Below are 16,121 nucleotides of genomic sequence, written 5' to 3'. Positions count from 1 at the left end.
GGGCGTGGCCTCCTCGGCTCCGCCCCGGAAGGACGCGCCGGCTGGGCTGAGGCAGCGGCGGCGGCGGCGGCGGCAGCCGAAGACGGGTAGTAGTATAGAGGCGGGGGGTTTGGCTTCCCGGGCCGGGGCCGGGCCATGGGGAAAGAGCAGGAGCTGCTGGAGGCCGCCCGCACCGGGAACCTCCCCGCCGTGGAGAAGCTGCTTTCGGGCAAGCGCCTCAGCTCGGGCTTCGGCTCCGGCGGCGGCTCCGGGTCCTCGGGGGGCGGCGGCGGAGGTGGCAGCGGCAGCGGCGGGGGGCACCCGCTCTCCAGCCTCCTCAGGTAGGTGCTTCGACCTGGGGGGGGGGGCGGAGTTGCTCGGAGGGGGGGGGCCGAGGCAGCCCGCGCCAGGCTGCCTTGCCATGGGGCGGCTGGGGGTGTGTCTCCTCGAGCGCCTTGAGGTGCGGTTGTCCGCGGGCAGAATCCCCGCCTTTCGGAGGCGCAGCGGCGGCGGCCGCCCATGTGTTTTCCGAGCGCGGCGGCGGCGCCTCCGGGGTTCCCTCGGACCCAGAGAGGTCCGGAGCCCCGCGCCTCTGCTAGCTCCGGCGGGTGCGCGGAGGAAAGAGGGGCTCTGGGCGGCGAGGTGCAAAGGTGGCAGGGGCGTGTTTCTGGGGCTTCCGGGTTCCCTGGAGAAAGTGGCTTTTCAGCTGCGGTTCCCTCTAGAAAGAGGCAGTGAGGCTTTTTGGCTGGGGAAGCGTCTATTGTAAACTTTTGTTTTGAGAAGCACTGGCGTCAACACCGGAGACTGTGGCATGAGGGTGATTTGTGCTTTACACAGACAGGTCCTGGGTGAGGGTGGGATCCAAAAAATTCAGCCTCTGTTCATTGATCTCTAACTTTTCAGCCAAATCGTGCTTCCCTTTTTCTGCATTTTTAGTGTGAAGTTGCTCTTTTTTACCTGCCTCAGGCATGACTTATAATTCTAAGGCTTGGAGTCATGGTCTTCAGCTGGTGAGTGCCTGGACCTAAGATGGGTTCCACCACTGGCACCTTTTCCATTTCCCTCTGTGTTTGCAGTTGAAGGTTTCTTTTAGAGAAGGGAGTATAGGACAGAAAGAAAATGAAGGAAATGGGACCCGACAGATGTAAGCAATGTAAAATCAAGTAGATGTTGTGTACAGGTTAACTCTGGCTCTTAGGGTTGGTGGGTACTGCACTATAATTGTGTACTTTTTCTAGTTCTGCAGTATCCAAACCTTTATGGTGTTCCTGGGATGCATCCCTCCTCTGCCCTAACTTCTCACAGCTGTAAGGCTGCTTTTTTAATTTCTCAGGTTTTATTTTGTTTGTGCCCCTTCCTCAAAAAGCTCCTGTGACTTGTAATATATCCCTCACTGTGATTGGGACAGGAGTGTGTTAGCTTCATATATCTAAGAAGGCCATTTCTTGGCCTTTGTAGATAACAACTCAGGTCTAATAATTGTTCCAAAGAATAGTTAGTTTGCCTGCCTGGTGGTCAGTGAGGTGACTGTGAAAAATAAGGTAAAACACTGGATCTCTAAAGTATAAATTTCATACTGGAATAGTAAATCAGTACCTATATTAGGACCAGTTTTAAAATCACAGAACTAATATACTGTCTAAGCTTTCAAGTCCACTAGAACTCTATCTAAGACTGGAATGCAAGTAAACACTTGTTATTTGAGAGCAAAACAACACTTGAGAGACAGAATAGAGGTTGGGGAAAGATGTTGCTGGTTGTCATTGGAAGCCCCAGTCTGCAGTTTGCTACAACCATAGAGACTTTTTGCAGATTAAGTTAGTGGCCATTCTCTCCTTGAAACTATAGAAGCCAGAATTTGCCTGAATCTGTTTGGAGCATGCAGGTTTACTAGAAAAGTTCCATAAAGAGAGAGTAACATGAATACAGTGGAACCTCTGTTTTTGAGTGTCTCAGAAGCTGAACGATTCAGAACCTGAATGTTGAAAACCGGAAGTAATTGCTTCCGTTTTCGAACATTTTGGAAGTCAGACATTCTTCCGAAACAGATTACGTTCAAAAACCGAGGTTCCACTGTACCTTTATTAGGACCTGCTGGAATGACAAATCATGCAAGCTTCTGAGTTGATCATAAGTCTTCAGACTGGTTGTTAAACAAAAAATGGGGGTGTAGAGAAAAGGAAAAATGTTGAACATGATGAAACCGAAGTTTGTATCAGTCTCAAAACAGAATGGAAGAGGCATTTCACATACTTAAGTCTACCAGATGCTGGGAAATACTCTCAGTTGGCTATTTGTCTAAAATTAATCTCCTGCTTTGCTAATGTGTTTTTCTTTACTTCGGCTCCTTACTTTATAAAAATTCTGAGTCACATGTAGTGAAAGGGAGAGACCATTCTTGGTCTCAGCATGTCTTGTTGCAACCTGAGGTCTTTTTACAGATACAATCTAATATAATTAAGAATGCAGAATGACTCTGTTCTCTTAAGATTGTTACAAAGTGAGGATAGGGGTTTCTGTCTAGCAACATTTTTTCCTTCTCCTTACTTTCTCCATCCTGAAAATCTCTCCCCAACTCAAAATTATACATTACTTTGTATTTAATAAAGGTAGTGTCTAACTATCATCATATAGAATTTACAAAAAGAACTCAAGCGTTTTTTATGTTTTGCCTAAAATGTAAGCATATTTACTTTTGTTTGTGTTGCACTATAGTCGTATTACAGTTTGTGTATTCAACTTAATTCATTTTCAGATCTAGATTATAATGTATTACAGCTTCTCTTTGTCTTTGGTAGCTGAATTACAAACAGTGTCATCTGTAAAAATAATAACAGCAGAATTAATAATAATAATTTAATCCCTTATTCAAACTTAACACTTTCCTACAGAGATTGTTTTTGCTGTACTTCAGGGATAGTTCCTTCATTTCCTTCATATGCCAAGTGAAATATAATTTGTGTGTGTTGCCATTTACACAAATATACAAATCACACTATTGTGCGTGATTGATCTTTATTGAAGTGGATTTCTAATCACTTATTTATAAAATGATTTGATTCCTGAAATGACAACTGTCTGAAGACCTTAATAGATGCTTCTCCACCTATGACTTTCCTAGGTTTCCAATATCCCTAGGCAGGTTTCAGATCATCTTATGGTTCAAGCTCCAGTCCTAGAAACATTTAATGTGAGTAAACAATTGGACTCATTAGGATAACTTGTATGCATTTGAAGTTAAATGCATGTTTCCTGGAGTTGGTTAGAGCCTGTGACTTGGCATGTGGGCACATCCTGTTTGGAAGCATGGTTTGAATATTTGAAAGGTCAGAACTGTTTGAAGTTGTTGGGCTGAAAATGTATCTTTTTCAGATGGAATCAGTGTAAGTTTGTATTATGTTTGAGAGTCTGGCATGGACACTATAGATAGTGAATTAACTTGCTGTACTTCCTAATGTAGGCTTGGATGATTCTAAACAAAATAGTTCTGCTCCGTGTGACTACACAAACAGTAGGACAGAAACATACACGTTGTTAAACATAAAATTGCTACAGTTACACCTCGGGTTACAAACATTTCCAGTTACAGACTCCGCTAACCCAGAAGTAGTACCTTGGGTTAAGAACTTTGCTTCAGGATGAGAACAGAAATCGTGCGGCGGCAGCAGGAGGTCCCATTAGCTAAAGTGGTACCTCAGGTTCGTAACCAGAGGTACCACTGTATAGGGAAAATATTAAGCAGTATCCAAAACTGGTACTGATTACTGAAAGTCAACTGCACCTATTGCTGGAGGAAAGGAAGAGTTTTGAAGTTGCCAGTGTGACCAGTGCTTTTAAAAGCTTTAAAGGGTTTTTAAAAGAGAAATTTTGTGAGTTTCTTGTTCAATTTTTCATGTTTATAAAGATGTCATCATTTTCTAGTTATGCAGAAGAAATACAAACCTTGTTCCACTATATAGAATGAGCACTTCAGACCTCATGGCTTTAGAGGTAAATGCATGCATGACTGCTGTGTAATTCTGCTTCGTTGTTATGCCCTGTAGCATGTGGTAGCAATGTTGGTCCCATTGCAGAGCCCCATTATGGTAGTAATTGGTTTCATATTTAATAGTTCACTGACATCTCAAGATTCTGTTCCCCTTACCCTACCCCTATTTCTTTAGGAAGTATATGAACTGCAGTGGAAGTGTTTTTGAAGCATGTTACTCTGATATAGAATGTTACTGATGAAATAAGGAACTGCAATGAAATGAGATATGAAGTGTATTTGATTGGAGAGGAGACAAAGTGGTTTAATAATAGGTAATTGAAAACTGAGGCATGGGAGTTTCAGTTACTTGGGAGCAGTGAGATGCCTTAAATACCTTCATAACATTATTGCAGGCTTCCTACGTATGCAGTTCAAAACTGGATATTTTAAAGTATAAACAAGGGGGCAGAAAGGGGACTCTCGTAGGTTAAACTGAAACTTGGCAGAGTGCAGTATGTGTTAAAGAAATATAGTGACTAAAGAATGCAAATGGGATTCAAAAGATCAGCATTCTGTCCAATAAAAATATTTCAGCTTCCTTATTAGTATGGATTTGTGTAATCACAACAGCTTTCTTAGTTACTCACAAATTTTCTAGGAAATCTATATTGCTGGAAATGTTGTAGTATGCTGTCAAGGTGTGTGCCAAACTGGGTCTTTGACTTAGGTGAAATAAAGCCTAGTTTTGCCCCTGTAGTATCTCACAGGTTATCAGAGCCCTGTCACCAGCCAGCACATTTGATGCTAGAAAAGAATTAGTCACTGGTCAGGACTTGGTCTCTCACTCTGAGGAAGAAGAGATACCTGTATCCAATATTTTAGAAATATTTCAGAGGAAGTGTTTTAAGAGAGAATCTGAAATATGAGAATCATGGGAGCTCATTCTTGGCATCAGTATGCTGATGACACGCAGCTGTATTTCTTTTTCATCCAAGTTGGGTGAAGCGGTGGAAGTTCTGAACTGGTGCCCAGACAGGATAACGGGCTGGATAAGGGCCAATTAACTGAAATTCAGCCCCATTAAGGTGGATGCTTGTGGCTTGATGATTTAACCTATTCTGGATGGCATGATACTGGCCGGTGCCTGCCCCAAGATTTCTTACAGCTTTGGGGGATATTCCCATGTCCAGCTTTGTCACTAGAAGCCCAGGTGTGCCTCCAGAATGGACTAATGTGTTGTATGTGGGACTGCTTTTGAATACTGTCTGGAAGTGGAATTAGTGAAATATATAACTGATTGTTGGGAACACCACTCGCCAGTATTTGAAAAACTATGCAGCTTGTATTTTGTTTCCAAACACAATTCAAAGTTCATCTGCTTACCTTTACAAGCCTTACATGGCTTGGATTCAGCATCCTGAAGGAATGCCTACTTCCATACCATTTTGATTGGCCTGTGTTGAGTTTTCCCCCCCAAGGGGTTGGACTAGATTAGGAAAGGGCAATCTATTGATAGACCATCCAAAACCAGTTTGAAATCTAGATCATGGTAATGATTTCAGGATTTTGGCCCCGGCAATATATTGTGAATGCCAGTACCGTGCATCGCCAGCATTTCACACATGGCCTCCAGTCCTCAGCTCTCTTCAGAGAGGCCTGATTTTGAAAACCAGATGTTAGGCCTAGACTAGATGACCCTCAAGGTCACTTCCAACTCTACAATTCTGTGATTCTTGATACATTTGCTAGCATCCAAAGAGCTACTTAAGATCATACAAACAGCGGCGGAGGAAGCTGCTCAGGTGCCTGGGACGGTGTGTCCTGGTGCGTGGCGAGGGTGGGGTGAGCTGCCCATAGAGGTGGGACACACCGCAGGGCCTCTGGAGTCTGCCTGCCTCCTCCCACTCAGCCGCCCTACAGCTGGCGAGGCAGCGGGTGGACGGTTTGGGCAGCGTCGAGCCTGCGCACGCCCAAGCCACCGTGTCCCTCCCAGGAGGCCCCGCTGTGAGTGCCGCCCAGCATTTTTTCACCCCCCTCAGTGGTGACACCTGGGGTGGCCCACGCCCATCGCAACCCCCTTCCTCCGCCCCTGCATACAAAGAGCCTATACTAGCTTGGTGGACATCTTGAACTTTATAGCTCTATGACATATTGAAAGTTGCCTATTTACAAAGGGGTGAGTGGGGAGTGTGAATTCTTCTAAGGCTCATGTAACTAACTTAGTTTGTACCTCTGCTTTCTGATCTAAAGAACCATGAAACTAACACATTGCTCACAGTAGGCAGAGGCAAGTAGTGAGTTCTGGGACCAGTAGTAGTGGATAGGGTGGGGTGATGTATCTCAGCTGCTTCTTCCTCCTCACCTTATTTCATCCTTAAGGTGGAAGGACATGGGGAGGTAGAAGCAGTCAAGATACATTTCAGACATCATGATACATCAGTATATCACAATATTTAGCTGGTGACATATCACAATGCTGAAAAACAGGTATCACCCAGCCCTAGTAGTGGATTTATTTTCCTCCTCCTCGCCTGGTCAAGAAGACCAGGTCCAGACTGTGGCCTGTCACATTCATTGGTCTGATGGCATGTTGGGACAGCTCCAAAGTTATCATGGCCATGAAGTCCTGAGCTACCCCAGTATTATGGGCTCAGCCTTAATGTTGAAGTTCCCCCAAATCAACAACGTTTGGATCTTCACCACCATGTCTGATATCACTTCTGTCAGCTCAGGCAGAAAGACTGCTGGGCAGTGAGGTGGACTGTAAACCAGCAGCTTCCCCCATCTTCCTAATTGCCCAACATAAGGCACAAACACTCTCAATCCGCACTCAAGCAGACAGGAAGCTGGAGAAAAAGATCTGTATAGCAACCTTTCCTGAGCTCCAGGTCTGCCCAGTGCTGAATCAAGTACCCAACTGGGCAAAGCTGAGTAAGACAAATCCCACCCTGCTCATGCACCCAGGTCTTGGTGGTAGTGGTAGCAGCAGCAGCAGCAGCAGCAGCAGTAGTACCAGCAGTAAATAATAATAATAAATATTTCTTATACTCCACTCATTTGACTGGGTTATCCAAGCTACTCTGGGCAGCTTCCAACAAAATATAAAGGGATGAAACAAACACTTAAACACTTCCCCAAACAGGGCTGCCTTCAGACGTCTATGTGAGGTCATATAATTGTTTAACTATAACAATGTTAGCCATGTCATCCTTCTCGTCCACAATCAAATAATGGATGAGAGAGATTTTATTTAATGGCAGCATCTGCAGACCTGAGCACTGATAGAACAACCACAAGCCCTCTGGCTAGCTAGAGGGACCAGCACACAGCAATAACTGTGTGTCGTGTCTTGCTTCTCTGACATGCTCCTTCTCTCACACCATACCTCTTCTTACCCAAGGCCACTGTGCTTGGGCACTCCCAAGTTCTGTCTTAGATGTATATCAGTCTTCAGTAAACAAGGAGATCAGCTGCACTACATGTGTAACCAGATCGCAATAGGCTTTCCTAAAACGCACTGAATAAAAGTGCTATTTCCCATCTGTACTGTTCTACCTTATGTAAAAATTTCTGAAACATTTCAGAAGACTAGCGTCCTAGCCTTTCCCAGCCCTGGCCCTAATGTGCTAATTTTGTATGTGGAGTAAGTTTTAAATAAAAATAAAAATTCTGGGACTTAAATAATGCAATTCTCAATCTCTTTCATGTAATTTTGCCAATATGTAATTCAGCCTCAAAAATATGCTTTAGAAGATGCTGACCAATATGGTAACATTTTTGCTGAATTGAACTGGAGTTATTTTAAGATAATGCCAAATCATTTCCTACTTACAGCATTATAATTTTGCAACTGTGAACACATAAACATACTTTTCAGTGAGAAAGCAGAAGTGACATGTTCTCCCTACACCAAGCCTAGAGGCATTAATTTGTTAGAGTAGGAACATGAATATAGTTTTTGGGGGGGCAGGGAGTCAAACTTTTATATAGGAATGCTAAGTTCCTGAGACCTGTTTGCTCTATTTTTGGAATGCCAGTGAAGCAAGCACTCAAAAACAACTGCTCACCAAATTTCTATCTACCTTTGTAGCCCCCTGTTTAAATTGTGCTCCATCATGATTTTAATCCCATTGCAATTAAGGACATGTTTTGTAAGATCACAAGCTTTCAAAGCATTTTGTAAGTGCGGCTGTGCTACATAAATTTGCAATGCTGTACTTTGGAGAAGAGGAGCTTCAGAGCCTTTGGGACTTTATTCATTAAGTTTTCCCAAACCAACATTTCACAGGTCCTATGATAGGAAGCTGCAGCCCATTTCAGACCTCTACAGAGGTTCCATTCCTTTAGTTATACGAGAATCTGTTGGGTGGGTCTCGGAACTGGTGGGCTGGCCACACTACCATAGCAGAATTGATCAGATCCCACTTCAGCTGCTGAGTACAATAGCCAGAGCATTGCTAAAACCAATGAGAAGGGCATGAAGAGAACACAGCCCTCCTTCCTACAGCCCACATATGACCTAGGATTAATAGCAACAAGTGGGACCTGCAACAGTGTTCAGTGTAGTCAGCCATGTCCCCCACTGCAATACCATCCATTCCATCTCTTCAGTCAATCAGCATTATGTGGTTACTGAGTATGCTCATTCCTCAGTGGGCTGTTTTGGAGGGCAGTTCTCCATTTTGGAAGTTGACCTACCTGTGCTCAATCCTAGCTGTGTTAATGTGGTTAATTTCTTAATTGATTTTTATGACTCCTCTCGCTTCCATCTCTGAGGACATTTAGACATTGCTTCTCTATGCCAACTTGAAAATGACCTATCCACAGAGTGATATGACTCTCTGAATCTTTTTAATATTCATCTGTTGTGCTTCTCTTCCTTTGTCCTCCTTACTTTGCTGCTATATTCCATTTCCATTCCAACCCGCTTTGCAGCCCACCTCCCCTTAGTCTGAAAGCATTCTGTAGCCATCAAGTCTTTATTGGATTATTATTTTTTTGAGGGGTATCTTTTTAATGATTTCCCCCTGAAACCTGAGGTTTGTCCTGAGTCTGCCAGTGCCTCCCTCTTGTGCATGGGTGGGTTTTGATTATAACTTTTCAAGCACATAAATGCATTAATCTGAAATAGAGGAGATGGTGATGCCTCAATCTGGAGGCTGAATTTAACTATCATAGATAACACCCATTGACAGTCTTCTCTATTTGTCTCATCACCTTTTTGGCCATCAACAAATCTTGTGGCAGTGAACTTTCTAAGCTAATTATAGTTTGTATGAAGTACTGCTATATTTTTTCTATCCTGAATTGATTGCCAGTCAGTTTCATTAGGTGACCCTGAGTTTTACTACCAAGAGAGAAAAGCTTCTGTATCCCCTTTCTCCACACTGTGAATAAGCCTCTTACCATTTCTCTGCTAAATAAGCCCAAACATGCTAATCTTTCCTCATGCAGAAATGTGCCCCACCATCTTGATAAGACCTCCTAGGATGGTATTACATAATACATAGCTTGACGGTAGTAAAGAGACTATTCAGCTTGGTTCCAAAGGTCATGTTTTCAAAGGCTGCATGTACTGATATCTACGTTGTTTCTTCGATAAGATTCTATTCAGTACTTTTCAAGTACAACAGGCTTTCCATTTCCAAGGTGAGTGCAGATCCTTAACAAACCAAAATGGCACCATACATGCCCGAGAAGGAGGTATTGGCAGACGTGGAGGAACCTTGTGGAACTTCAAGGTTTGCAGGAGTTTGCTGGGGGGACCACAGAACAACCAAATAAAGGTTGGGCATGCTCAGTAGATCCAAAACATTGGCTTGGGTGGTGTGTATGATTGAAAATGAAATAGAAAAGGGAGTAGATTGGAATATCCTGGGGTTTGATGACTGGAGCGCTGAACAGGAGCACTCAACACTGCAATATTTTGTTACAAATTCCTCCTAGACATCTTATAACAGAAATCTGGTTGGGCTCTCACTTTAACCCAGGCATAGGCTTTAACCTGTTCTTGGTGCTACTGTGGTTAAAGAAACCTATCACCCAATTGATCTGTCTAGCATTCCACACCCTATGTAGCAAACAATACTTAGCCAGGACAGGCCTCATTTAGTTGTAAGAAATGCCATAGGTATTAGGTGTGCACTGATATTTTTTCTTTGTGCACTGTTTTCTCTGCTCCCCCTCCTCCCCTGCTCTGATGATCATGTCTGTGGCTCTCAAACCGTGAAAGTTTCAGTGTGGGGAAAACTGGAAAGCTCCAAAGAACTTTCGGCAGTATAAAAATAAGTAGGCTCTTTTTTGTAATTGTAAGTGTTTAAAAGTGACTGCTACTCTTAAAAGTGTAAAAATAACTATAATTCTTCTATCAACCTAGACTAGAGCTATTCAGATGTGGTGCAGGCTCTTTGCCAGCATTTGTTCCCCATACTCAGCTGGCTTTTAATCAGTAAATCTAAATATTTTCTGATAAAAATCATTCCCCCTTCACATGTGGATTCCCTCCTCCCTTTTCATGGTTTGCTCAGGTGGTAGTTCGTCATTGTGTTATCAGGCAGCCTATGATTATCTCAAACCAGTAATTGTGTGAGTGTACTTGGAAGTACTTTTTCACATAGCACACAATGGAATTTTTCACACAGCACACAATGAAAATGTAGAATTAGTTGCTTACAGGATGTAGTGATAGCCACCAAACTGGACAGCTTTAAAAGGGGTTACTAATTGAAGGATAATGTTGTTATAATTGGAGGTTAGGTGGCCGTCTGCCATGGATGCTTTAGCTGAGATTCCTGCATTGCAAGGGTTTGCACTAGATAACCCTCAGGATCCCTTCCAATTCTACAATTCTTTGATTCTATTAGAAGGCTATCATTGACTACTAGTCATGATGGTGACGTTGAATATCCAGTATCAGAGGTGGTACACAAGTGGGGAGAGTGCCATTGCACTCAAGTCCTGTATGTGGGCTTCCCATAGGCATCTGGTTGGCCACTAGGAGGCTGGACTAGACGGAATTTTGGCCTGATTCTGAAGAGCTCTTCTAATGTTCTTATGCCTGCAAAAGGCAGTCATGATTTCCAAACCATGACTTAACTGATGTACCAGAACTACATCTGTATTATGATGCATCATATTTTGGCAACCCTGATTTTGGTGGCATGTCTACAATCACTGTGGCTTACAGTAACTCTGCTTTCAGGAAGTAGAGTTAAAATTGTTACCGGTAGGAATTGTCAAGACTATTTGAACGAATCAGTACCTTTAAGATTATGTATGATTATGTAATTGGCAATTATGACTGTCACTTACTTTTTGTGGACATTTAATTGACTGAATAATCATTTATACACACTTACAAATTATTATTTTATTTTTAAAAAAGAATTAAGTAATATTTTGTCTTCTGTGGTCTCTTCTGTCGCACGGCCTTCCTCTGGGCCCCGGTCTGCTCTCTTGGAGTGCTAGCTGCCGTGGAGTAGGCTCAGGTTGGGCCTGGGCTTGGCCACATTTCCTTGCCCTCCTGGTGCTCTCTTACCTCTCCTCCTCAGTGGCGGCAGCGGCACGGCAAGCTCGGGGCTCCCCTTTTTTATCCTTCCTCTTTCTCTCTCTTCCTTCTCCCTGCATTGGCTCCGGGGCTTTCCTGGCCCCAGAGCGCCACTGGGCAGTTGGCTGGGTAGCCAGGTGCTCTCGCTCCCAGCTCGATTTGGGTCGTGGGTGTGGGTGTGTGTGCATCAGCGGTTCCCCCAGTTGACGCGCAGGGTGTCCCAGTTCCCCCTTGGCAATGGTGGTTGCAGCAGCAGTCTCAGCAGCCCGGAACCAGCCTGGTAGCACAGTTGGCTCTGGCTAGCTTCAGGAGCTGCTCGCTGCTGTGGCGTCCGCCATTTTGCCTCACCGGAAGTCCCATATGAGGTGTCTTGTGCCGTTGAACCAATCACGCAACATTCATTCCCTACTAATCTACAACACTTAAAATATAAATCCGGGGACATTAAATGAAATCCGGAGACATTCCAGGGACAGATTTTGTTTAGGGACAAATTTGTAAATCTGAGGACTGTCCCCAGGAAACTGGGACGTCTGGTAACCATAATTTAAGCAAGCCCCAAATGTGAAGAGATGCCATGCCAGCAATCTCTACCAGCTTGAGTAGGGAGCATGATGTAAGCCGAGTAATACGCACCAGGTTGGCCCCCTCATCCACGATCGATCCAATATTGGATGATTGGTGATAAACAAAACAGCACCAACAGGTTGGTGAAGGGAAACCTGCTCTTTACTCTAAAAATGTTGTACTGTCCTTGGAGGCAATAGTATCTGCATTGAGTATATTGTGGATGTTAAGAATGAAGATGCTTATGAATCCCGGAATTGTATTCTAAAGGAAATGATGGTTGGTGCTAACAGAAAACACAGAGTCAAACTGGAGGGCTCAGTTGCTGCTCTTAAGGTCTTTACCAGTATGTAAAATATATCCTCTTCTCTCCCCTGCCATGGTGAAACAACCTTGATTGGCTTGTTTCTATAGCAACCGAGGCTTGAGAGGCTGGTAAAACAACTTCCTGAAAGGAGTACAATGCAGCTCCACATATTAGGTTCATAACAAGGCACTGGAAAATATGCAACTGACAGGAGGGTGCTGGACCTCACACGCTTCAACTATTGCCTTAAACTCCAATCCCCATGCCCGCCCAACAGATCCCCCCCGCCCCACATTAGCTCTGTGTAGTAAAATTTGGGATGTATTAAAAATGGATTCAATTCTTGCTCATTCAGAGTAATAGCAAGGAGCATTGTCTTGACTCTGATTTGTTGTGGTGATTTGATGCCAAGGTCCTTGTGATGCCTGATTGGCTCTGATCACTTTAAAGAAAATGATTGAAGCTGCTAATTGGAGGGGGGAAATGCAAGCAGTTCGTGAAAAGAATATGTGGGAGTGATTATGACGGTTTTCGCCTCAAATTTCTGTGACCAAAAATTCGACCACATTAGCTATTAAATATAAATTTAACCCAGAGTATGCCTTTTAATGGATTCCCAACTTAAAGGTAAAGGGACCCCTGACTGTTAGGGCCAGTCGTGGACGACTCTGGAGTTGCTGCACTCATCTTGCTTTATTGGCTGAGGGAGCTGGCATAGTGGAAACCTTTCATCTCCTGCATTTTTAAACTAGCATTCTTCTAGTTGATGTTAAATAAGAATGGCTTCCTGTGTTCAGAGGTTAGTTTGGTCTAGTTATATCACTTTGTAAATGCTTTAGAAGGAAATTGCCTTTTTTTTGTAGATAACACATTCAGCAATTTAAATTTAGATGAATGTGACAGACGGCAATTGTTTGTGTAGCTTAAGTAGAGACAACTTTAAATATTTGCTTATTCATGCACACTTTTGCGTTAATGCTGTTTGATTGTAGCATACATAGCCACCTATGTGATATGCACGGTAATCTGAGTCATTGCTTGCTCAGTTCTTAAGATGTCTATTAAGTTTTTAGCATTACGCCTTTCAAAAGTTTTTAGATCAGTCAATGATGCAACAGAAAACTCTGCTTAAGTCTACCTACAGTTTCAGTTGATAGTTGTTATTTGTACTAAACTGAAATAAAGAGGTATACTTCCACAAACAGTTTCATGAATCCCCCTTTTTGGCATTTTAAACAGGGTACCATTAAAAAGGGGGTGGGTGTTAAACAGTTCTCCCATTGTTCAGGTGTGAGTGGGAAAGAAATGCATGCCTGTTGCAAAGGCAATCAAACCAACATTCCCTATTTTGCCATGCTGCCACAAATTAATTGCCCCCCCCTACATACACACACAGTGCTTTTTGCATCTGTCACCAGATAGACAGATTGCATTTACTGGCATCATGTCCACTGTACTATAGTACTTATCATTATTAATTTAATTTCTTAAGCACTTACTACCAATAATCATGAGGTGGCAGTATGAAATGCAATGGTATAAAATGTACAAAATTAAAATGACACAGCTAGCAATTATTCCAGTGGCTCTCAAACTTTTTTCTCTCAGCCACATTTTCAGATTTTTTTTTCTTGCCCCACACCAAATTTTGCATTGATGAGAAATACACTGGAAAACAAAAATAAACAACTCCTAGCAGTGCTTATTTTGTATCATAGAACACAGCTACAGTACTGCGTAACATGATCATGGGATAGCCTGAAAGTATGAAACAATACAGCTACATAAGACATTAATCATTCCCAAAAATATAATGATAAATGAGCCTGTTACAGATGTAACTTTATACAGTATATACAAACTCAGTGAGAAGTGTGAGCTTGCTATCTTGCACACACTTGTCATTGCTGACCCAGAAGTGGCTCTGGAATGGGACAAAGGCAGGCTGGGCTTATATGTGCTTTGCAGTAGCACACAGGGGTCAGGAACAGAACCCCTGTGCAAAATGGTCACTATTTGTACTATACTCAGTGCTTTATTCTGGTATTCAACGGTACACCAGTACCAGCACCTCCCCCCCCCAGTACCTTGTGATAAGGTAAATGGGGGGTGGGATGAGCAAGCAAGCAACCATGGCTAAAAGCAGAAAGGATTTGAATAAATGATGCAAAAAATCTGATATACTTATTGGGCGTTCCCTAACCAACAGTACTGCATCAAAAGTGCCCCCTGTATCACAGTGAGTAAATTAATGTTTTAAGAAATTTAAGGCATGTCCTCCCACAACCTACCCCATGTGCTAGCTTTTTTATCTTATTTTTCATTGGGGATAGGATAGGAACCAACATTTCATGAATCTGGGGGAAAAGTAAAACTTAACTGTGGCAAAGTTTATTGGAAGTTGTTGTCTAACTTTAAGACTGCAATGCGTCAGTGCTTAGGTACAGGGTGGAACTTGGCTGTAGACCCTAAATTTCAGAAAATGCAATAAAAATTAATACAGCCCAAGGTGGTAACTCTATTCACCCTTGCATGAATTGCCTCAATGCAAACATGATAATCCCCAAGTCTTGTTGCATTTAAGGAGTAATCTCACTCTTCCTTTGGCCTATTTTTGATTGTCCCCTATAGTGTGTCAATACCTTTTTCATTCTGTTAATGGTTTATATTCTCTCTCTCTCTCTCTCTCTCTCTCTCTCCACACACACACACACACACACTGAACAAGACTAGTTTTAAAATAAGACTAGGGCTTGGCAAGTTCAATTTAAAAAGGTATTGTTTCATATTCTAATTCAGCGTGTCCAAAATGAACACCACATACAGTACCTGTCTAAACTTTGTGTTTGATTTTTTTTTAAAAAAAACCCTTATTATGTTGTAGAAGCTACATGATCAAACTACTTATGTATATCATGGTGGCATATTTTTGAGCAAGCAGCTTGTAACAACGGAAGTACTAGTGTATGGGGCAAATGTGTTTTTGCCACCATTAACGTATAATTACAGTGGTGTTATGTCACGGTTTGTTAAACATTTTATGTAACTTCCTGTTGCAACTCTTGAATGTCTGTCTTGAACTTGCCAACTGCCTAACTATATGAGAAGTGGTACATATCTTATGAAGGCAGCTGACGATATGATGGCTGCTGTATTTGTTTCTGACTCAATTTGTGTCATTATTGTATTGCACTACAACTTGACTATCAGTACAATTAAATGTATAAAGGTAGTCATTTATATGTTCTTCATGGACTTGGTGGAGACCCATAACTGGGTAGTGTGCCATCTCTGGACCTTTGTAGGGGTGGCACTCATGCTTCACCTTTCATAGGATTGATCTCTCCACATGTTTCCAGTAGCAGAGCAAATGCTCATGTCACAGACACAACTATTGTTTGATTTGTTCAGGTAATCAATTCAACATTATTGATTGTGCATGTAATAGTTATCATGGGCATTCAAACTGGAATTGCTTATGATAGAGGAACTGTGCATTGAATAGCTACTGCATCAATGGTCTATGTTTCTGTAAAAATATGTTTCTAATTCAAAGCATCGTAGCTAAGAAACCTGAGATTGCTGCTCTTTTCAAATACAGAGTACTCTAATCTCTGTGTATTAAGGTAAAGGTAAAGGTACCCCTGCCCGTACGGGCCAGTCTTGACAGACTCTAGGGTTGTGCGCCCATCTCACTCAAAGAGGCCAGGGGCCAGCGCTGTCCGAAGACACTTCCGGGTCACGTGGCCAGC

The 16,121-nt window shown here is 42.8% G+C and overlaps 1 protein-coding gene across 19 annotated transcripts in view; it reads left to right on the top strand.

Annotated features, from left to right (window-relative positions):
• ANKS1A (ankyrin repeat and sterile alpha motif domain containing 1A) overlaps window positions 1-16,121 on the top strand; it is a 122,717-nt gene that overhangs the window by 6,131 nt on the left and 100,465 nt on the right. For 11 of the 19 annotated variants that reach the window (XM_083445622.1, XM_083445635.1, XM_083445632.1 and 8 more), the window contains exon 1: window positions 27-320. The exons of 1 other annotated variant lie outside the window; for it this stretch is intronic. In XM_083445622.1, coding sequence (XP_083301748.1) covers window positions 136-320 — 185 coding nt within the window. In that variant the 5' untranslated portion in view covers window positions 27-135. Of the gene's footprint in view, window positions 1-20; window positions 321-3,105; window positions 3,170-16,121 lie in introns of those variants that run through there. 7 more of the 19 variants (XM_083445625.1, XM_083445623.1, XM_083445618.1 and 4 more) reach the window with 5 other exon arrangements.

The sequence above is a fragment of the Podarcis tiliguerta genome (assembly GCF_965153285.1).
Source record: "Podarcis tiliguerta genome assembly, chromosome: 6".
NCBI lineage: Eukaryota > Metazoa > Chordata > Lepidosauria > Squamata > Lacertidae > Podarcis > Podarcis tiliguerta.
This window is presented reverse-complemented; position numbering and strand designations above follow the sequence as displayed.